The sequence below is a fragment of the Prunus mume genome, linkage group LG6, assembly GCF_029339155.1.
Source record: "Prunus mume cultivar Tortuosa linkage group LG6, ASM2933915v1, whole genome shotgun sequence".
Lineage (NCBI taxonomy): Eukaryota > Viridiplantae > Streptophyta > Magnoliopsida > Rosales > Rosaceae > Prunus > Prunus mume.
This window is the reverse complement of record NC_142703.1, coordinates 2,623,616-2,648,096: the sequence shown is the minus strand read 5'-3', so window position 1 is coordinate 2,648,096 and position 24,481 is coordinate 2,623,616. Positions and strand designations below refer to the sequence as shown.

The following is a 24,481-nucleotide window of genomic DNA, read 5'->3' as shown; positions in this document are numbered from 1 at the left end:
TGTATTTTTTTAGTTATTTATAGAAAAAGTCTTAATCAAATTAGACAGGAACAATATGTCGAGGTGTATCATTCATTTTCAAATACCATGCATGCATCTTAACGATGGAACCAAAACTATAATTGGGGAACTTATTATAAATAATAATGTCATTAAAAATACAATATACATATAAACATAAAATTGAATATTGTTTTTTTTTTTTTTGAGAAATTCTAGGATTGCATTCATAATTCAAAAAAGCCATTAGCCACAAGGGGCCAAAGCAAACTAGTCACAAAGGGCCAAAGCAAACTAGCCACAAAGGGCGATTCAATAATGGGCGGTAACAATAAAATTAAGACAATGTTCCACTAACGATCAGGATCGAATAAACTCTAGCATAGGCATTCCAACTAAGATTGCAAACTTAATCAAATTAGACAAAGCTTGAAAAACCAAGCCATAATAATACAAATAAAACTCACAAAGGAGAAATAAAAAGCTCTCACAAAGGAGAGGTGAAAAGCTCTTACAAAAGGAGAGGTGAAAACTCAGAGAATCTAAGGTGACTTATTATATAAAAACTGCAAAAAGATGGTGGTAGAGATCCGCGTCAAAACATAGAGATCCAACTCGAGACACAATCGCCTATGATGGTTGGAGGAAAATCAGAACAAATCACAATCGCCTATGAGAAAACCATTTGTCTCCGGAAGAGAGGGAGGAAGAGAAAGAGGAGATGAGAGGAAGAACAAGGGCCTCCCCTCAAAGTGCTCTAGGAGGGTTTTTTGGGAGAGAGGGTTTTTTTCTCTACTAGGGTTGCACAAAATTGAATATTGTTTAACAACGTTTCCTTCAAGGTTATATGAAATATTATTATAAGTAATGATGGTAATATCAATGCCAATGTCACAAGAAAATACACTAATAATTTATTTTTAAACATAAAAAAAATTACAAAAAAAATCCACAAGACACATAATAAACACCAATTCCTTTAATTATGATGATTTTACGAAGTTAATTATTATATTTTTGAGAAATATATATATATGGAGGGTAACGAGGTAAATCTACTCTTGGAATTGATCCCTCCTTCCGAACACTCTAGAAAGATGAAAACACAGAGACAAAAGAGGCTCCATGATGAAGGAATATACATGTCGTCTAAGCACTCATATCAAAATTATAAAATTAAGAAGAAAAAAAAAGGTGGGTCGTCTGCTTCTCAATACCACCAATGGCTGAATTAATTTATTATTTAATTAAACACAACATTAACAACGCAATCAAGCATCACAGGTACATAATTTTTTATAATAAAAAAAATTAGGTGTTGCTATAGGAAATGTACACGTGTCCCATCCTTTGACATTTCATGGTCGGCCATGTGGGGGTCCCACGGAGACCGTGGTGACCTATATCAAAGCCAAAGAGGGGTGATTATAAAAAAGAGTTGGACGGTTGGAGATAAGTTAACTAGGTGGATGATGTAGTGGCTGACTAATTAAGCTCCATTACCAGCAAAAGCCGTCGCCTTCTTGCCTTCTTGCTTGTTGCCTGTTGAAATGCTAAGAATTGATGGCTACGTGAACTGGGGGGAAGAATTCGTGTCAAGCTTTGTTTATATATGTGATCTAATCATTCAACAACGAATTTTCTATGACCAAATTTTTTTTTCAATCATTGTAAAAATTGTAGTTGGTTTTCTGTGTAAAAATTTCTATGACCAACGAATTTTATATATGTGTTCTCACTCAAATTGTAGGAACCAACTCAACTTCTAGCTCATTGTAAAAAAAAAATATACACGGAAAAAAAAACCCTAGCAGAGAGAGAGATAGAGAGATAGAGAGGCCTTTCCTCCAGGTTAGGGGCATTTGTTCTTCCTTTTGTTGCCGATGTTTTTGATTTTTAGTCATGGTCTTTTTTTTTTGTCAATAAAGTCCAAAAACCCTATTAGTTTTATGTGTTTTGTTCTCTCATAATTTTAGAAACTTAGTTGAGTTTGCTGAGTTTTTTAGCCTCTTCAGGAAAGTTATGCTGGTTAGGGGCCAATTTTGTCCTTGATGTTATTGGACTATATTTGGGGAAAGGTAGATAGGAGTTATAGAAAATTATTTTCGAAAATGATTCTCTCTATATTGTTTTAGGCTTCGACTAGTTAAGGTCACTTGGAAAGTTCTTATTTATGTCTGCCACATTGCTTTCGGGATGGGTGGCTCCCTTTACAGTCTGTGTTCCCTGTACTCTTTTTCCTATTGATATAATAAAATTCGATCCCCTTAAAAACAAAAGAATTTACCATGAGATCAACTTGAGGGAAGAAATCGTTGTTTTTTTATAATGATTATATATATAGATTTTCTCCTATGCAGACGTTTAGATATATATACAAATTTTCTCATATGCAGACGTCCAGACGTTATTACCGTATGAAAACTATGTATTTTTTACTACCCCTCCATTCTTTCCTCTCAGTTTACAATGGAGTCTATAGGGTAATAACGTTCAGACGTCAGCATAGGAAAAAAATTTATATATACATATATTAATACATGTGATCTAATCATACAACAATGAATTTCCCATTTTCATAGTAAATTAATAAAACTGCAAGAAGAATGATGTTTGAGTAATTATATGTTAGATTAGAAGAATCATGTACTCACAACCAGTGGCAATCCAGAATTTTTACCCCAAAGAGTATTAGTGGATTTAGCTTTATGCACATGCACTCTAGCCACAAAAAAGGCCCAATGCAAACTAGCCATAAAATGGTCATTACAATAACGGAGCAGTCTAACATTAAAAATAAGACAATCTGGTGCGTCTCCACTAACGATCACACAAGATCAAAGAATCTCTGGCATAGGCATCCCAACTAAGATTGGAAACTTAGAATAATAAAAAAGAGATAAAACTTGAAAAAAAACCAAGCCATAATAATATAAATAAAACTCTCATAAATGAGAGATGAAAAGCTCTAAAGGAGAGGTGAAAACTACACAGAGAACCTAAAGAATCTCTGCAACTTATTCCAAACATAAAGAAACCGCAAAAAGGATGGTGGTGGAGATCCGATGCCGAAGCGCAGGTGGAGATCCGAAGTTGAGATGCAGCCGCCTATGATGGTTGGATGAAAATCATAAGAAAACGAAGACAAATAGGGAAAACCATTTGTCTCTAAAAATGGGGGAAGAAGTTTTAGGTCTAATTTTGGCTTTAAGAGGGAAAATTAAAAGTCTGCATAAATTTGAAGTCTTGAAGAACACGGAAGGTTGTCATTACCTGTATTGAAACCATGAAAATGTCTGATGCATATCTTCTTCTTTTTTTATCTTCTTTGTCTATATAAATAAAAAATTCCAATGCCGCCCACTCATCAATTCTTCTTCTTCATCCATACCTTAAATCAAATATCTCTCATATATTTTGGTTCTTGAATTAATCTGGTGTGCTTGTGGTGGATTGTTCGTGAATTTTCTGATTTTTCTTCTTCATCATCGGCTATGTTCTCTATTTTGTTTTCTTATGCTTATCTCTTTCTATGTTTTGGTCTTATCCTTTTGCTTAGAATTCTCTCACGGTCTCACCCCAGTAATAATAATATTATAATCAAAAGTAATAATGTTATAACCAAATATAATATATATTACATAAGGGCTTGCAAAAAACAGCAAGTTAATGAAAGAAATCCCTCACCCCACGTGAAGAGCACTTTTGTTTTAAAAAAAAGTTGTGTTTAGGCAATTTAATAATATTATATTCAATATGTTGAATTTTCTTTATGTTCAGGAACATGAGTCATCCAGATAATAATGCAAGTGCTAATGTTAATCCTACTAAGAATACTAAAATCGAGGTAGATGATCATGCTCCATTATGAAAGTATGTTAAAAGGCTTGACAAGTTAGGAAAATGAGGAGGAAATATTATGTTTGAATGCAATTATTGTCATAATACTTACAAATGCTCCTACTCTAAAGTCAAGTTTCATTTGTTGAAAATGTCGGGAAATGGGATTGAACCTTGCAAAAAGGTTAATAATGAAGTTTTTGCATAAATGAAAAAACTTGTGAGAGAATGTGAATACCGATTGAAAAGTGCAACTCCAAGACAAGTGTCTTTTCCTAATACTGGTTCTTTACTTTGTTTTTCTATGTATAATATTGCGCAAAAGAAAAGAAAGGGGATGAATGGGCCCTTTGATTTAGCTTTTCAAATGGAGGCTAGAGAACAATATGATGTTGAAGTTGCAAGGATGTTTTACATAGGTGGATTGTCGTTCTACCTTGCAAGGAATCCACATTATCAAAACTCCTATCTTCGTGCTTCTGCGTGTTATGAAATAAAGGCAAGCGCACAATCCACACAAGTAATATAGAGATAAATGAAGTGTCGTCCCCACGAAGACTATAATTTCATTTTAAGTATCAATTATGATTAATTCAGAAGTTTATTTGAATAATTGATTGATGAGAGTGATTGATTTATTAAACTAAATTAAAACAAATATGAAAAATAGCAATTTAATTAACGGTGGAAAATCAAGTTGATGAGACACTAGAGCATCCGATTTCACCATAACCAATTCCACTTAATTCTTATAGCCAATTAACCCTAATTACTTTCCATGTTGACAGTTGGTTTCTCCTAATTCATTCGATATCCTCTCTCAGGCTCAACCAAAAGTATTCTTAATTAACAACCCAATCTCTCTCGAGCAATGGATTTAGAAAATCAAGAATCCATTAAGTTCTATGAGAACTTGCAAGAATACTGCATGAGTCATGCTAGTCCTCTCGGGCACTCATTCAAGACTACATGGTATTTGTTACGAGAAGCGAACATCAAACATCTCATCTTGGTATCCACTTGGATCATCAAATCAATTAAATATTGGCAAGATATTCAAAGTATTAAGAATAGTAACAAATACTCAACAGCAACACCTTCGTAAGCTCCAAAAGCACCGCAGTAACAAACTCTTGGCTCTCTCTTTTTAATATATTTGTGGGTGTATAAAATATGGTAGAAGATCAATGGTAGAAAAGATTAGAGTGACCTTATATAGTTTAAAACAACTAACCCTATTCTAAAAAGGTCTGGAAAAACTCTCCTAAAATAAAACAAAATCTTAAACAATTAAGGAAACAAATTATGAAAGAATCCTTCTTTGACTTGGAAACACGTCAGCCAATTTGCACGCACATTTTATGGTTGTTCTACTTCCTAGAAAATTTTGGAAAAATATGAGAAACGTAGCGTGATCTCTAAGCTTTCCAAATATCACACGCCACTAGAAAAAATCGGAAAGGTGTTCAAATCTTCAATCTTCCACAGTGGTGCAGTTCTGACGGGATTTTAACTTAGGCTGTCTTGACTTGCAAGTATGGAGCATTTGGCTTTGTAGAAATTTATGAAACTTTGATAAATGATCTTCAATGTCTTAGTTTTCTCATCCAATTGGCCTTGCACTAAAATTCATTCGATAAGTTGATTTTCAGTCGAAATCCTTCCAAGAGCACAAAATAGCTGAAAATAAGGAAAGTAAAGTAATAATGCTCTTTTTAATTAACTTTCCCTACAAAAACCAAATATAAGAGGTATAAAAATATAGGAAATAAAGCACTTATCACTGCGCTTCCAGGATATGTTCCACCAAGTTACAATGCACTGAGAACTACTTTTTTGCAACAAGAGAAGAGCCACATTAAGCGGTGTATACAACCAATCAAGGGTACATAGAGCACTAAAGGTGTAAGTGTGTGTAATGATGGGTGGACAGATTCATAAAGAACACCACTTATTAACATTATGGCAACTTGTGAGACCGAGCTTATGTTCTTAAAGGGAATTAATCGTGACGGAGATTACAAGGACAAACATTGTATTGCCAACTTTCTTATCGACTCCATTAAGAAAATTGGTTATCAAAATGTGGTTCAAGTAATCACTGACAATGCCCCAGTTTGTAGAGCTGCTAGATTACTTTTTAAGGCTAGATATCCCAATATCTTTTGGACACCATGTGTAGTTTATACTCTCAATTTTGCTTTGAAGAGGATATGTTCACCAAAACAAAATGATGATTGGTATGATAAATGTAGTTGGATTTTAGACATTGTTGATGATGTTTGGTTCATAATTTTTATTTATTTATTGTGAACCATAATATGAGATTTGGCTATGTATAAGGACCATTGCAAATTGAAGATGCTCTCCATTGTTGAAACAAGGTTTGCCTCTACATTTGTGATGATTAGAAGATTTAAGGAAATAAAGGAAGGTCTACAACAAATGGTGATTAGTCCAAACTAGTATTTATATAAAGACGATGAAGTTGGCCAAGCCAGAGCAGTGAAGGAAAAGATATTGGATGAATATTTTTGGAATGAGATTGATGATATATTTTCCTTTATAGCTTCTATATATGAGATGATTATGATGGCTGACATAGATAAACCTTTTCTTCACTTGGTTTATAAGTAGTGGGATACCATGATAGAGAAGGTGAAGGCAACTATCTATAGAAAAGAGCACAAACAACTGCATGAACAAAACAACTTCTTTGATGTGGTGTATCACATTTTAGTGGAGCGACATACCAAGAGTAGCACACCACTCCATTGTTTGGCACATTCTTTAAATCCTAGGTAAGTATTATGTGCTTCTTTCCTTTTAAAGTATTTAAAATTTACTTTTCATATTGTGATAGTTTTATAAAATATTATCACACTTTACTTTTAGGTTTTACAGTCCAGAATTCTGTAAGAGGATCTTAGCCGTGTTGCTCCACACCAAGATACAGAGATTACAAGAGAAAGAAAAAAGTGTCTTGAGAAATACTTTTCGGATGACCGGGCTAGAAGAGATATCATTTTAGAGTATGCCTCTTTTTCAATGTGCTTAGATGACTTTGGAGCTATTGATGCAATGAATGATGGGTGTGGTGGATTGTTCATGGAGTTTCAACACCAACTTTCCAATCCATAACTTTGAAGCTACTTGGATAACCTTGTTCCTCCTTGTGTTGTGAAAGAAATTAGAATACAACTAGTTTCATTCACTCTTTAAGAAGAAACAAGTTAACACCCCAAATAACTGAAGACTTGGTATTTGTGTATAATAATCTTCTTTTTTTATCAATGAAGAGCCCAAGCTACAAAGAAGGTGTTACTCAAATGTGGGACGTTGGAGGATATGGATTTGATAGCTTGAGTGAAGAAGGTGTTGGGATGCTTGAAATTGCTGACCTTTCTCTTAATGAACCATCATTAGAGGTTGGTTTATTTATTGGGGAAGACATTACAAATATTGTAGTTGATTGAGACTTTTGTTTTTTTATTATTCTAGAGTTTAAATTTGAATTTGGTTGATGAATTTGAATTTTTATGTAAATATTAAATTATATATTGTTATTATTATATTTTAATATAAATTTTTAATTACCGTATCCATGACGTACCGTATTTTAATTTTTGAAAATTTACTGTATCCCCATATCGTATCATATTGTATAGCTATATTCGTATTCATATCTGCGCTTCATAGCTAGAAATACAGGTACTCATCTGTCTTAAGTACCCGATACTATTATGGTAATTTTATTGTGTTAAAGTCAACGAGTAATATGAAAGTTACATTTTATGTTATTGCCCATAGACATGATTAATATGAAAGTTACATTTACATTATCGCCCTTTTCAGTTTTTCTTTTCACCACTGGCTGCGCTTCGTCCTACTTTCGTTTCTACCGCTATTCACAGTCATGCTACACGTGGTGTAGTGTTTCAAGACGGCTAAAATGGGCTGCCACGTATTGCTCTAATTTCAAGTACCATTTTGACCCTTTATCAGCCCAAAAACACTATTAACGTTAAAAATAGACGCTTTGCAGTACAAGCTGACATCATTTTTTCTCGGAAGCTGCTCATTTTCCTTTCTTCTTATCCCTAAAACTCATTTGCATTTGGATCATTTGGCGTAGAGACAAACATCACAAGCTGTAGATTGACAAAGGATTGAAAACCTTCCCCCACGTAACTCATGGGGCAACAACTTTCAAAAGGAGTCCATTTTGGCGTCTTTGTTTTTGTTTTTTTTTTTTTGGGTTTATGTTGAAGGCTTTTTATTATCTTCCTACTCTAGATGAAAAAAAGAAAATTTAATTTTGCTGTCAACAGAGGGGAGATGGCTTGATTGGGGAACCAAATTGAAGTCCTTGTCGTTTCTAATCAGAATATCCAAGCATATGGACTATTAACCAATGTCATTATAGTAATATAATTTAAGTTTTTTTTTTTTAAAAAAAACACATTGTGTGCAGTTACTAAAAATACAAATATAAGAGTAACAAAAAAAAAAAAAATCCACACTTCATTGTAGTTTCTATTTTACAAGCGTAAAAATACAGATATAAGAGTAAAAAAAAAAAAAAAAACACATTGCGTTACAATTTCTATTTTATAAACCTTAAAATACCAATATATGAGTGAATGTTATATTCTATAATTCTAAAAATACTAATATAAAAATAAACAATGCGTTGTAGTTTCTATTTTTTAAACCTGAAAAATATCAATGCAAGAGTAACATAAAAATACAAACTGAGTTGCAGTTTATATTCTATAAACCTAAAACATTACCAGAATACATAAAAATACAGATTGCATTGCAGTTTCTATTATATAAGCCTAACAGTACAAATATCATAATAACATAAAAATACAAAATATGTTGCAATTTTTATTTTATAAATCTGAAAATTACTAATATTAGAGTAACATAAAATAGAAACTGGTTTGTAGTTTCTATTTTGTATTTCATTGTATACTTTGTATTGCACATCATTAGTTTTGTATATATACATATACAGTCCCCTTCTATTGAGGGACACCTTTTAGGATATCCTACGATTTTTTTTCCAACAATCCAAACCATCTATTTTTTAAGTCTACATTCATAGATCATCCTTGCAAAAAATTAGACAAAATCGGAAACCGTTTCGACATCCAATTGTATGCTACAAAATCAATGAACATGGTGCTTCAAGAAAGTACTAAAATTTCAGTAACACAATTGAGTGGTCAAACAATATCGGATTCAAGTGATTTTTTTTAATTTTTTATAGAGATGATCTTTGAATGATTATCTAAAACATAGACGGTTTGAATTAGTGAAATACAATGCAAAGTGGACCCTACAAGGGTGTCTCTCAAATAAGTTAATTTGAGGAATCCCTCAATGGAAGCTTTCTGTACATATATATATATATATATGTAAGAAAAGACTACAAACAAAAACATTTTAAATGACATTTGAGCAAAGGAGGAGACTAGGAGAAGAGAAGAGAAGAGAAAAAAAAACCAAAGAAGGGAAGCGCGAGCCTACAAAGAGATAAAGTTGCAAAGGAACCACTAACAGAGAAAAAACCTACAATGAAAGGTACAAAATGAAAACCTAACCTAACCAACAAACCTGAATAATGAAAAATAAAATATTTAGAAAACAGAAGGGAGATAATGGGAGCACAAGGCCCAATATTTTTTTACACCTGGGGAAGATGGAATGGTTGGCCATGTTAGGAATTGAAATTCTCATCAAGAATTGAATTACACCTATAAAGGATTCATGTGTTTATTTCACATCAAGGAATTAAAAAGTAAGTAGAGTCCACACAAAATTAGGAATTGAATTCCTGATTTTGGAGGAATTCAATTCATGGATGGGAGGTGATATTCTAATTCCTGAAGAACTAACCCATTAGGAATTCATCTTTTTTACTCATTACATCCTCATACACTTTTTAAAATTCCAAATTTGCCATATGCTTTAACCCAATAGCAAAGACATTTTAGTAATTTGTACTACTCATACCCCAATTCCATATAGTTTAGCAAACAACTTCAATAAGAATCCATAATCTAACTCCCCTCAATCCATATGATTTAGTAAACAACTTTAATAGAAATTTGGAATCTAATTTTTCTCAATCCAATTCATCCTCAATTTAATTTATCCTCAATTCAATTACAAATTAATAAACATGCAATTAGAGTGACTTTAAATAAATTTCTAAAATATGGAAATAATGACATTATGTGTAATTTTGAGATTTTTATATTATATTATTATAAAATTAAATGCTATATTTAAGTCATTGATGTTATTTAAATTAGGTGAAATTGAGTTACCATCTACCACAATAATAAACTTTCTATTGAGTGTAAACCAAAGCTCCCTTGACTGGCTTATTTAGAGCAAGTCCAGTGAGTAGCCTAGCCCAAGGGGTGTGGGAAGTTGTTCGATGGACAGCCTAGGCCCGGAGGAGGTGTGGGGCCCACTAACCGGAGCTAGCAGGCGCTTGAGGTCCAAAAGAGGGGGTGACGTCGAGCATGTAGTCAATTTTTTACCGTTAGCGCGACGCAGTCCAACGGTGGAAGCCACGTGGCACACCCCAAAGACGCTTCGATTTGCTTCTACACCTTCATCCAACGGTGGCGTTTTTAAGAATAAAATTATGAAAAAAATCAAATTTTTTTTTAAAAAAAAATACTAAAAAATACTTTAAAATTCTGATTTTTTTTCCTATAAATACCTATCAATACCCTTCACTTTCAACACCAATTCTCATACATTTTATTCTACTTCTACCATCCGAAATTTGAACCCAAATTTATCTGAAATTTGAATTTTGAAATTCATTCGAAATTTGAATTTTGAAATTCATCCGAAATTTGAACTCAAAAATTTATCTGAAATTTGAATTTTGAAATTTATCTGAAATTTGAACCTAAAAATCTTATCCGGAAATTTTATCCGATTATGAATAGTTTTGACACGTAGGAACCCAGGAATCTTATCCGAAAATATTATCTAAATTAATTATTGAGGTAAAAAATTTGTGAATAAAACAAAAAAATAAATAGTAACTACCCTTAGCCATGACAACAGGTGAAAACATAAAATACTATTTGCAATGGCAACTACTATTCACGTGAATAGTGCCTGCCCTAACTCCCTTTGCAACAGGTGAAAATATAAAATACTATTTGCAAGGGCAACTACTATTCACGTGAATAGTATCTGCCCTAACTTCCTTTGCAACAGGTGAAAATATAAAATACTATTTGCAAGGGCAACTACTATTCACGTAAATAGTATCTGCCTAACTCCTTTTGCCTGACAAATGGGTGGAGTTGCTCTTAAGCAGAGAAAGAAAGAAATATCAGAAATGGGCCGAAAGACCTCTATGTGTTTCCATTTGTAGCCCATATCCCCAAGGCTTGTAACCTTTGCTTTCATTGGAATTGGCAGCACAATTTCCCACAAATCCGCAATCCCCGATCTTCTTCGTCACGTTTTCACTTCTTCTGTATAGCCTTGTTCCAACAATGCCTTCCTGAATCTGATGCTGAAGCTCTGTAATTGCCATCATCATCCAAAATCAGAGAATGAAGCTTGTCTTTTCCATCCTATTCCTCTCTGTCTTTTCTACTTTTCTTCCTCTTGCCATTGCCAGAGGCGGCCTTCATAACTCTAATCCTCCAGGTTGCTCATCTCTTCGTCTGTCTAAGTGTCTTACATATATATATATATTATACATGTTCATGTATGTATGTCTGTACGAGCATGCGCGTGCTTTTTTCTTTCTGGGTTTTTCTTTGGAAGTTGAGAAACTAAAGTCTGAACTCAAACTAAGGCTACAGCTTAGATTCTGTGTTTTGAAATTTTTTGCTTCGATTTCCCAGGAACCAAACGGTAGTTAATCTACATATTAAGATCAGATTATATTATCATGCCAATTGTTTTCATAAATTTTACACTTTTTGGTGAATTAGAGCTACGAATAAGCAAATAACCTTCAGCTATACGCTTTAAAGTTTAGCTGATTGTAAGTTATATGTTGATAGGCCTCGAATATGGTCCTCGCACTGGTTCCGGAAGGCACTTGTTTGAGGATGACGAGTCTGAGACACGGTATTTTTTTTAATACTAAAGTTGAATTTTAGTAGCTACAGATGAATTATGTGAAGTGTTTTCTGAAAATGTGAAATTTTTTGTCAGTGTGGATGTAGCTCAAGGGTACATGACCAACACTGAGCTGGAACGGGCCATTAAGGCATTCGGCCAAAGATGCAGTAACATTTCTAGAGTATACAGGTGATTACGTGGACTTGTGCTCTTTTCTCGAACATGTACTGGATTAAAGTTGTAACATCTGTCGGTATATACAAATTAAGAATTGATATTTCTGAGTAGTAGTTTAGTTGGATAATGCACGATTTTGAATTTAGTATTTCTGCTGCTGTTTAGGCATCTTATGATGATTATGCTTACTTATTCTTTTTATTCTCTCATTGAGGGTTTTTTCGAATGGATTATCAGTATCGGGGAGAGTGTGAATGGGGTTCCTCTGGTAATTATTTTACTGGAGTTCCATTTTTGTTTTTGGTTGTCTTATTTTCATTTGTTAAAATAACCTCTTGACTCACATCTTATAAAGTGGGTGTTGTTTGATTTGTTATTGCTTGTAGTGGGTAATAGAAATTTCTGATAAGCCTGGGGAGGAAGAGCCTGAACCTGCATTTAAGGTGAATGATCTGTTATTTACAAAAACTTAAACAAAATATTTGTTTTTTAATATTAAGTTTATTGAGATTATGTCTAAGCTGTTATTTGGTGAAAAATTCTAAACCTCCTATCCGAATTGTCTAATGTGTCCTATATACAATCAATCTTTTGAACATGGCAGGAGTTCTGATTGAAATGCATTGGTCTCACCACCCTTCCCCTCCAAAAATGATAATGTAGAAATTGTATTTGGTAGGGGAAAAAAAAAAATTTCACAAAGCAGCAAACTGCTTTGGTTCTGTCAGGATTAGCAAAAATTAATTCTTGCAGCTGGTTGAACTATATTTAACCATAGAGCTGTGTAATGAGATGTAGACACCAGTATCTGGAATCTTTCGACAACTTTAACTGTTAATAGTGGTCAGAAACTTAAGTAATAGGAAGTTTGCCATTGGTAGCATGTCACTGGAAGTTAAAAATGAGTTAGCATATCATGTCTCTAGCTCATTGCACCTTTAGATGTAGAAAGGTTAGATACCTATTCACCACCAAAAATTAGTTGATTCGGGTATTAGAGAATGTCCATCTATCTCTTTTTAAAAACTTTTACTCATTTCACTAGTTCAAGTTATGTTAGCTGCCCCCGAGCAGAGACATCCTGCGTTTTATAGCTGTTTGGAAGGCAGTTCCAGTCACAATCCTTTTCTTACCCTTTTCTTTTCTGGTAAAGGAATAAAGGAAATAGCGGTGAGCCATTCACAGCCATAAGAAACTTATGATGAATATGAGATGCTGTAATATGACAATGATCATGCCAAAAATTCACAACTTTATATTCCGTTGCTGTTCAACTGGAGAAATTTCTTTGCCCTCTTCTTCTTCCTTATGGTTCATTGTTTCTGAAATCTATGCGATACTAATTAATTTTTAGTATATTGGACTCTTGATTAGCCCATTCTCCATCGACCATATTTGTGCTTTTATTTCTTTCAACTCTTGCATCCTGACCTTTATTAGTATGCTGTTAATTGTTTTGGATGATTTTCCCACAATTATGTGATCACTTTTTATTTTTCCCAAAATAATTTGTGATGTTCAATATGAAGTTGGTATTAGCTATTATCCAATAATCTCCTTTCCCCACCAAGAGTGTGGAGCATTTGCAAACTGAAATCATGAATCTCACTTTTGTATACAAATTTATGGTCCAACTAGTTTTCAGTTTTTGAGTGTTTGCATAAAGTGACCTTGTTGTATCTTTGTATTTGGTGCACTACTTGAAAGCCCTTGTTCTGTTTTCCTGAATCCATTAATACTACCTTGAGCATTTGTTCATGAATATGCTGGGTGTTGCAGTACATTGGAAATGTGCATGGAGATGAACCTGTAGGTCGTGAGCTTCTAATGCTACTAGCAAATTGGATATGTGACAACTATTTGAAAGATCCCTTGGTATTTTTCTTTCCTTTTAAGTTGACTTGATCCTTAAATTTTTTCCTTTTTTCCTCCCTTCATAGATTTTGGTCTATTTTGTAGAACTTGGTCATGTCTTGAGATATCTGAACTGTATATTAAAATATTTCTAAACTACTCCTGGAAGTTTCTATGTTCTTCTTTTCATAGTTGTTTGTGCTCATGAAATTTTTCCACTTCAATTGTGATTAGGGGTTTTTAGAGGACTGTAGGAAATGAAAACAGGAATGATCCCCAGAAATGTGTTTTGTAACTCATAACATTGGAGTTTTATTTGCTAACCCCTAGACCCATCATTTAATTATTGGGTTATTGAAGTTCTGCCATCCTTTTTCGTTTTCTTTTCTATTTACTTTATTTAAAGACACTCCTCAAAGTTCTCACTTTAGTGTGCTCAAGAACTTCCGAACCTTTGTTTTCTCAAAGTTGTCACAATAAATAGTTGTTTTTTTTCCCTATATATATATTAATGAATGCACGTTTTCTGTATTACAAAAGAAAAATAATAGTCCAGCCAAATAAGATTACATCGTAATAAGGTAGAAGAAAGAAATCCTTCTCTTGATATGACATATGCAGCCATCTCTTCCTCTGACCATCTGTATTAACTTTGTATCTTTTATCCTGCCTGACATAAACTTGTGCTTTGGTTTGATAAAACTAATGTAATTTCTGATAACTTGTGATTTGTATCTTTTAAAGTTAGCACTTCTCTATTCATATGACAAGTTGTATTAGTTCTGCATGGTTGTATTATTTACCACATTTAACCTTCTCACAAATGTCTATTGGTCACTATAGGCAACATCGATTGTTGACGGTGTGCATCTTCATATATTGCCGTCTATGAATCCTGATGGGTTTTTATTAAGGAGGCGTGGTAATGCAAATAACATTGATCTTAATCGAGATTTTCCTGACCAGGTATATTTTTGGTGACATGATCTAATTGAGCTATCATCGATAGGAAGAGTCAATGACTTGTGGCCCAAAAGAAAATCAATGGCAAATAAAATATAGTTAGACCCAGTAACCATGTGCTAAAGGCCTTTTGTTTTCGCAACCCATGTGATTTTTCTTTTTAATTCGTTAGCTTTGTCAACTAATTAGCCTAATTAGCCTTGACTTCAAAGAACAGTAGACTGAGCAGACTAATAGACTTCGAATTCTGATGAAAGCTTCGGGCTAGGCTTTGTAACTTACAACTAATTAAATGCAGTACATGAACAATATATATAATCCTTACTAACCAAGAGGCGTTGGTGGAATTAGTCAGGCCCATGGTTTGCTCCCATTTGGTCTGGGGTTCGAAACCCCAAAAGATACCTGCCTAGCTATTTGCTATTGTTTCCTGCCTCCGAAAGATTGAAGGGTTCGGCGAGGGGCCCCAATTTCAAATCTGATCAGCAAAGTGGATTGGGGGGGATTTCTGGTTAGGGAAAAAAAAAAAAAATTATTTAAAGCTGTTCCTTACAAAAGAAATAGGATTGATATAGATCAAATATAGAATATGTCTTTTTATTATGAAAGTATAGGTCAGTTGCATAAATTGTTTTGACTAAATACTTAGCATGCATACAATATTTTATGCAATTTAGACGCCTAATTTATGCATTATGGGTTTTTATAACATTTCTTAAAGCTTTATTCAAAATCTTCATGTTTAAGAAGCAAAATTTTGTCAATTTTTATTTTTCACCGATATTTCTGTAAATTTGAGCTACTGATGTATCTACCGATATCAATTGTAACCAAGATTGAAATCTTATATGTTAAGAGAAATACTCAAATTTGGTAATAAATATATACCATATGAATTTGATGAGTATCTCTGTCAAGTAAATGCTTGGCTAATTGGTTGTAATTTTATTAAATTCTACTTAAATTAGTCAAAATTCAGTGTGGATCCCAAAATTCAACATGCTATGTAATGGGATTTCTGAAGCATCATTCGTTTGGTATTTGTTTAAATTATAGTTTTACCTATCATTAATAAAGTACTTTGGTCACTTTTTAACAAGAGACATTGACATGAATTACAGTTCTTTCCGGTGAATAATTATGTGAATGGGCGACAACCTGAAACAAGAGCAATAATGAAGTGGTTGAGAGAGATACAATTTACTGCATCTGCCAGCTTGCATGGGGTAATACATCTTCTCGTATTTCCTGCTATGATCGTTACTTTCAGTGTAGTGCATGAGCATACCCATGCCACTTGATATCATACCTTTACTTAGGTTGTTTTAGCAATCAATGTGAACTTGCAGAAAGAATCATTTAGAATTCTTTGCCATAACGGAGACCTGCATGTTGGAAAGATACTTTTTGTTTTTGTCAAACTTACGGATCAGTCTCTTCTGAGATAAGGAAATACATTTGCATATGCGATACAAGCTACAACATATAGTCTTTACCAAGCTAAAAGTAACTGCATTAGTGCATGCTACCCATGAAGTCTTTGTTTCAAATTTGGTTACTAAAAAGACTTCTAGGAAAGAAGGATGTTCAATCGTTCTGTAAGATTACATCATATAATGTAGCTCTTTAGCTTTCATCCACATCCAATTTATTTATTTATTTAATTTATTTTCTTCACTCATCCAAATAGATCCATCCAAAACATGCTTACTGTTGATAGGGTTTAATTCCAACATTCTGTTCTCTGTCTTAGGTAATGAATTCTTTGACCAAGATGTGAATAAATTAGTCATTACTAATTATATTGTTACTCACAGGGTGCACTTGTTGCAAATTATCCATGGGATGGCACTCGGGATAAAAGGTACTAATTTTACATTCATAACAATTCTCCGTTGTACCCTGCTGATTGATGACTTGATAGTGCACCCTTACTTTCTTGATTTCCTCTTGTATATTTCCCGTTCTTTTGTCTTTTATAAGCTGGAAATCCTTTCTTCTCCGTGGAAAATAACCTGCCAACCTTTGGCTCCCTTGGAACATCTTTGACAGGAAAAGAGAAGAAGAAAAAAAAGGATTTGTTTGTTGAACATCTGTGTATTGATTAGTTATTAGTGCTAAACTTGTGATGTGGGTTTCTCATTGTTACGTGTGTTTGAAGTATTCCTTTCTATTAGGCTTGTTCTTGCTGTATTTTGGCCTCAATGTTGGTTTTGATCATAATTCAATTTGCATATGATGCCAAAGATACTCACCACACTCAAGCCCTTAAAACTGAATGGTTTTGTGTTTTTAGGGGCCCATTCATTAATATTTTGGAACCCTGTTTCTGTTTTTCTAGATAAAAAACCACAAAATGTGTTCAGCCAGTGGCTTCTGTAAACACGGAGAATGGAATTGTGGAAACGTTTTTAAATTTGTGCTTTGAGTTAGAAAACAACAAAATTTTATTGTCATCAATTTCAAGGTAAAATTGAAAACACGCAGAACGGGGAAAATCAAAAGCTTTCAAGAAGAAAAACATGGGACCCCTGGCGCCTTCTTTCTATGTGGGTATTCAGTTTCTTCTTTTGAATCTCCACTATTTGTCTGTCTAAATGATTTTCTTTACATTTCACTCTAAAAATCTATCTTCTTCATTTTTTCGGTGGGATAAAAATCTCTCTTCATTGTTAATTTATCGGGTCAACCCAACCCAAATGAGAAGTAGAGGATCAGCTAAACAGCAGGCTGCTCCACTTTGTTCATTTGCTGAGGCAGGGGCTGGTCCAACCAAGAAAAACATGGGACTTTTGGGCGTTGTTTGGGCTAAGTAAAGCTTGATTGAATATTATTGGGCTTAAAAAAAATTTAATTATGATAGTTTATTTGCACCATGTTAATGATAATTTATGCCTTTAAAATTATAATGTTACTGATGATACTGGATCTGAGTAATTATTTTTGTGGAAGAATATGTCTGACAAGTTTAACAAGCCTAATGGAAATATGTTATTATTTGACTTATGATAATATTTAAACAAAATAGTTTAAACACATATTCACTGTTTTGTCATTTTTCACACCTTAACACCAGACACATTTTCACTGTTTTTGTTCTCAGAAACTGTTTTCAAATTAAGCCAGACGCATTCTTGGATCTTGAAACTACGAATTTGTTTTTTCTCATTTTCATTTTGTGAAAATGTCTCACAGAAATGGATGTCAATAGTAGGTCTTAGAGCGTCACTACTTGAAGATTGCCGATTACATCTAATATAATTTATGAATTTTCAAATGACGCCTAACAATATTTGTATGTTATAATAGCACTATCCCAGAATACATGCTGAAGCTTCTTTTCATTTTATAGTTTTTCTTCTGCACATGCTCGTCTTTTGATCCAAATTAATTTGCAGGAAAAATTACTTTGCATGTCCGGATGACGAAACATTTCGGTTCTTGGCAAGTGTGTATAGTGGCTCTCACCATAACATGTCCCTGAGCAAGGAATTTGAAGGAGGGATTACAAATGGAGCTTCCTGGTATGACAGCTTGAAACATTACGACTTACCATAGATATATTTTCTTTTCTTTTGATATTCGTCAGTTGTTTCTTAAGACACCTGTTGCAGGTATCCTATTTATGGAGGCATGCAAGACTGGAACTACATACATGCGGGATGTTTCGAATTGACATTAGAGATTAGTGACAACAAATGGCCTATTGCTAATGAGGTTAGGCATCAGCTTGTGTGATATTTTTCAACCTTGATATATAATACAATCTTCTTTAGGCATTTTAGCATGAGCATGATTTAAGAGACTGTTATACCCTTGTGTAGCCCATAGGTCTAATGGGTCTTAGCGCGCACCCCGGGTTGGGGGGGCTTTGGGGGCAGAATTTTTAATGGTGCTGTCAGTTCCTTTTTAAATACTGAAACGATAGGTTCCCTTTGTGGTAGAAGTGGAAATTAAGTATGACCAAAATCTTTTGACCTTGTTCATGCTACATTTACAATGGAATGGAAATCTGTAAGTATACATTCAGCCAGAAAGGCTCTTCCTTCAAACTTTATCTCAGATCACTTGAATGGGAACCCTTTCTTTTTATGTATTGGCCTTTTATCCTTCAGGTTCAAAATTGTAGGCATGAAATGTCATGACTTATTCACTTCAAACTGATAACATTGTGTCTTACATTATGAATGGAGATCCAACAATCTTGTCAGTGTGGCTATGTATTGTCAGAGTTAATGGCCTTACATCACTCCCTTCAAAACAGGAGGGGCTCTAATTTCAAGGTCCAAATTCTCACCACATTGAAGGTTTTTAGGTGGGGATTCCTGCCTTCCAAGTATAGACTATATTGTGTGTTTAAAGAGAAGCTTCACTCAACACTTTATTTTATTTTAAAAGGAAACAAATTTTATTGCAATAGACAATAAAATACAGAGATGGCCAAGGTGGCCACAAAGAAACAGAAACAAAGAAAGAGCAACTAGACTGAACAAAATCCTAAGCTACTAGGAAAAGAACCCCAGTAGCGCACACACAACCTATAGCTAGGAAATGGCTGCATTCAAAGCCAGCCAAATAACCCTAAAGGACATATCTCTAAAGACTGATGAAGTCGAGGTCCATAGTGAAGAACATAGTCTAACTTTCTCCCATAATTCCTCTGTTTTGCAACCTGCTTGGTCCTAAAAAATTAATCTGTTTCGTTCTAACCAAACCACCCAAAGAACAGCCAACACACTACAACCCCATAAAACATTGGCTTTCTTCCCGTTCCCGGGGATTCTGTGCTTCTCAGAGAAGAAAGACTTTTCAGTGTCTCCTTTCTAAGCTTCCTAGGAAAAATACTCTACTGGAGTGTATCTGTGTGCATGTTAGGCTTCAAATTGATTGTTGTGCCCTTTCTTTTATTGGTTTAACAACTTCGGGTTAATTGCTATCCTAACGTGGCTTATAATTGTCTTTCTAATCCTCGATTTAAGTCTTGATATTATTCTAATATCATGTTATGTTTCTTTTTTGATGTTGATGTAGTTATTGACTATACGCGAGGTGGAATGTAGGTTAATCTTTATGTTCCTTGTTTCTTATTAGCTTCAGCTTTTTAGACAGTAGGTTTTATCGTCTCCTGGCTTGTTTTACATTCTCCAGTTTATTTGTTATATTATATAGGAATATGTTAGTTTTATATCCATTTAGTTAGGAAGTCTCACGGACCTTTGTTTCCATCCTGTCCTATGTTGGAGGCAGGTCTTGAGTTTTTAATTGGCACCAGTGATTTTTGCGTTCCACATAGACAATTAGTTCCCTTTCTTTTGAAGTTGCTACCATTTTTCTGTTTGATGTGCTGTCCTTAATGCATGTATCATGTGCAGCTTCTCACTCTTTGGGAATACAACAAAATGAGCATGCTTAATCTCGTTGCAAGCCTAATCAAGGTATATTATTGTTGGCTATTAACATGTTCTAACATGGTCCTCAACTGGAGCTAAATTTAATTTCGTTTAGCTTGCAATCTGTGGATTATGTTCATGGTGCTTCAAACATTGTCTTAATCACAAGTGTGCTCCATTTTCTCTAGAGTATTTTCCTAAATAATATACCCTGCTGAAACATTTGAAAATAATAGTGAAAATTCTCATGAAGCTATTTCAGATTTGTCAAAGTTGAATTTTAAATGGGTGTGGGATTGTTTAACTACATTCAACTTGTACTCTTCAGACAGGAGTACATGGAAGAATCTTTTCATCAGATGGTGGGAGGCCGTTGCCAGGCTTTATTGTAATCAAGGGAATAAATTACACGGTATGCTCACAAACATTCATTTATTCTTCAAATTTAAGTATACCTTTTTCCTATTGTGATTGAACAATAAGGGCTCATTTTGAGATGGTTCAAAACCCATACTCGGCTCGGTGGCCTAAAGTTCTGTTGGGCTATTACAATTATATTGGAGAATAGTCCAGAATAACGTGAGATAAATCTCATGTGGAAACATGTGCTGGGCTATTAAAGTGAAGTTCAATAATAGTCCAATCCCAAATTGCACCAAACACAGGATGTAATTCAGTCCAATCCAAATCCCGTCCAATAAAATTAAAATATAAAGTGATCGAGAAACATTTAAGCAGTGAAGCATTTCAAGTTACAATGATTTAGAGAGAGGCATTGAAGCTTATTTTGGACCCTACTATAGTTCTAAAATATATAAATAGTTAGACAGATGATGCTAATCTACATAGGGCATTGATTCTCAAGTTCTGATGTACCAAAACTCTAATGATCTAACATATAAAAAAGTGTAAATTGGAGAGTTAGTCCCTAAACTTGGACTCGAGCTTCAATTTGGTCCTCAACTATAATTCTCTGATCCATTAGTCCTTGAAAATTTTAAAATAGGTACCAATAATCGTAGACGTTTACTCCATTAGGATTTCTTTTAGTTTATTAATGTGGCAAGCATGTGTGACCCATAAGACTACATTCACTGGTGAAGACGGTGACGAAATTCAACTAATAGCCAAAGGGAGAATTGAGTGTTTTCACTCTCACAAATCAAAATCCCAATACACCCAGAGCACTCTCACAAAAGAGTAACGAAAAAATCCTAAACCAAATAAGAGAAAATCGTCCAAACTCTTCATGGTTTGCTCTCCCACTCTCAACATACAATCACAGAGAAGCCTATGTGCCTATTATATACTACTCATGACTTAGCCAAATGGGATCAGAAACCAAAAAGGAATCCTTATAGTACCAGAAATGAAAAACAAAGCCACAAAGAGTAAATAATAATCTTAATGTGCTATTGGGACCAAAAAGGCGAAGTTGTTGGCTTCAAGTTTAAGCCACATAACGACAAATTTCCACCTTGGCTTACATTTTACTAAAGCCTTCAAAGTGGAAACGTCCTCCTTTCGTCTTCTCCAAATCCCTTACGGGCAACACACAAGTTGCAAATATCAATCAAGTCCAAGCAATGCTTGAACTTGCAAACAGGAACTGGCTTGATCAAAACAAAAATGATTTTGATGAAGAAACTGAAAATCTTCTATATCACCAACAAAACCAAGCATATCCTGACAAAGCTGAATAAAGGCACCAAGCGTTTGAATCTCAAGCTCCACCTTCACACAAACACCATGGTCTAAACTTGCACCAACAGTCCAAAAGACAACCAAATAACACGAACTAACAAATTCAGCCCAAAAGTCCATAGACGAACCGAAGTTAGAAAGCATACAACGTGCCTTCTCCAAGAGGGTTCCGCATACATGTTCTGCAATTTCATGTGGCGTCTCCGTAATAGTGTGGTGTCTCACTATTCCAACTTCACAAAACCTCTTATATTGGCGTTCACTAAATACACCCCTAACAAAAAACCATACTGACGGAGAACAAATTGATGCAACAATACGAATTGTGTTGCCCACATCCAAATTTGTCAAATCGACAACAAATTGATAGTTGCATGCTTAGAGAAAATCGCATTTGACCTGTATGCAGTGCCAATGCCTCCTTTGACTTGTTATACCTTTTGATTAAATCAGAGTTTATTACACCTTTTTGGTCAGTCTGTTGAACTTTTTGACATTACATAAAAACTTAAGTGGACTACATGTAAACCAATGACCCATGTATTTTGACTCACAGGTTCAAGCTAGCAGAGGAATTGCGGATTACCATCGCTTGCTTGCCTCTGGAGGAAGATATGAAGGTATTTACATATTACATGGTTCGTTCATACTGAGCTTGATGCTTTAAAAAAGAACAAGAGGAAATATGATTACAACGTAAGACATAAAGCTACTAGTGTCATTTTATGGACCACACTTATTTGGTTGTACAGCTGATACAATTTTCACATGTGCCATCTGGTAATCGTTATTTGCCGGGCAAAAAATTAATATTTGTCATGGCATTCGACATCAAATATTTTCTCCTTCCAAAGAATGCTTAGCGATTTTAGTGAATTGCTCGTGCCTCTTTATTGGGGTATGAAATGAGAGGATGTGGTGTGGATGTTTTTACCTTGTATCTGTAATTTTTTTTTCTGGGCGTATAACTGCGGCTACGGCCCTCTTTGGTAAGGGAACTTATTTTCTTAAAAAGAAGGGGGATCATAGAAGGAATTTTCTACCCAAATAAGTAAAGGCCAAGAGCTATTTGACCAATTGACACATGAGGACTATAAGGACTTTTTGAAACAAGTTTTTATGGATGTATGCGTGTAATTGTAATTCTATTGGGGTTGCCCATCTTAAGATGGCTATTTGATGCCCGATTTTTCTTTTGGTTTTACTGGCTGCGTGCAGTCACAGCTACTGCCCCTGGGTACAAATCAAAGACAACAGGTATCTGGTTGGACAGAGCAGGCACAAATGTAGATTTTGTTCTCGACCCTAAAGTCAATCGCAGAGGAATTCCACTTCAAAGCGCATGTGAATGCAGATGGGGCACTAGGAGTGTCATTTGGGATACCCATTTGGAAGTATACTTGCTTTTGATCGTTATTGTAGGATTCCTTTTGTTTTTATGCAAGAGGAGGACATACAGCCGATTAAAACAGAGGCAGTTGGCAGGACCAAAAAGGCCAGTTGTGGTTTGAGGATTGATTTTCTACTTGTATGGATGTCCTTTATTTTTGGGAGTCAGAAGGAAGATCATAAACAGACAATAACAAAGAAAAGCATACCCTTGCAAACTCAACGCTGCAAATTTGCACCTTTGCAACGGGCAGTTCTTAAAGCACCTCATTTTTGTACATAAACATGAGGCAAGGTCCAGCTTCTATTACTTGTGTAGATGATAGTTGTGTATTATTTGGATGCATTTTCCATTAGGAAGACTAGAAACCCTCATTGTACTTATTGTATCACGAGGTTCTTGGTTATTATCCATACTTCTCCGGGTAGCAATATTTGACCCTTACATGGAGGTCTTGCTCATGATCTTGGAATATATATATTTTGGGTTTTCGTTTTCTTTTGTGGACTGACATGATCTTGGATCTTATTTTTTGTTTAATATAGCTAATTCCTTTTCATAAGATGCCATGTTTTGTAAATGTTATTTCTCAAATTTGTTGCACATTTTTGGAGAGGTAGCACCAACGCATGTTCTTGGATCCCTCGTAAGAAGAATCGAGTAGCTCATGTAGCGGCGTCGATAGGAGTTGGGACTCTCTATAGGGAGACCTGGGCTGCACAGCCACCATCATCCCTTGTTTGTGTGCTGGTTTCGGATGGACTTCCCAGTCCACCAAATTTGTATTCTCTCAAGTAGTCGAGAAAGCTTTTGCACTATGCTGTCTTTTGGCTAGTGTATCTTTCTTAGCTCTTTTCTGTATGGGCGTTGGCTGCCCTTTTGGTCCCTTTGTTGGCCTTTCATGAAGTATTTTCAGACCAAAAAGGAAAAAAAGTGATCTCTTAAATAATTCAATTCATATGCTGCATTGAAATAATTAGTGTATTCTAGACATAAAACACAATTTACATGGCCATGTGTATCACTAAACTGATGGAAAATC

At 34.6% G+C, this 24,481-nt stretch overlaps 1 protein-coding gene and 1 pseudogene across 2 annotated transcripts; both read left to right on the top strand.

Moving 5' to 3' along the window:
* Positions 1 to 6,155: 6,155 nt before the first annotated feature.
* On the top strand, positions 6,156 to 7,316 carry LOC148915819 (uncharacterized; annotated as a pseudogene).
* Positions 7,317 to 11,299: 3,983 nt separating this feature from the next.
* On the top strand, positions 11,300 to 23,937 carry SOL1 (carboxypeptidase D). 2 transcript variants are annotated; one of them, XM_008239253.3, is made up of 15 exons: positions 11,300 to 11,538; positions 11,901 to 11,967; positions 12,055 to 12,150; positions 12,376 to 12,406; positions 12,525 to 12,581; positions 13,918 to 14,013; positions 14,836 to 14,958; positions 16,077 to 16,181; positions 16,773 to 16,819; positions 18,354 to 18,479; positions 18,570 to 18,672; positions 20,328 to 20,390; positions 20,674 to 20,757; positions 22,606 to 22,669; positions 23,268 to 23,937. In XM_008239253.3, exons 1-15 carry the CDS (start codon positions 11,442 to 11,444, stop codon positions 23,558 to 23,560), a joined length of 1,452 nt encoding a protein of 483 aa, XP_008237475.2. In that variant the 5' UTR covers positions 11,300 to 11,441; the 3' UTR covers positions 23,561 to 23,937. The 2 variants fall into 2 exon arrangements, with proteins under 2 accessions (XP_008237475.2, XP_088910853.1); XM_089054727.1 differs by lacking the exon at positions 14,836 to 14,958.
* The last annotated feature ends 544 nt before the right edge of the window (positions 23,938 to 24,481 follow it).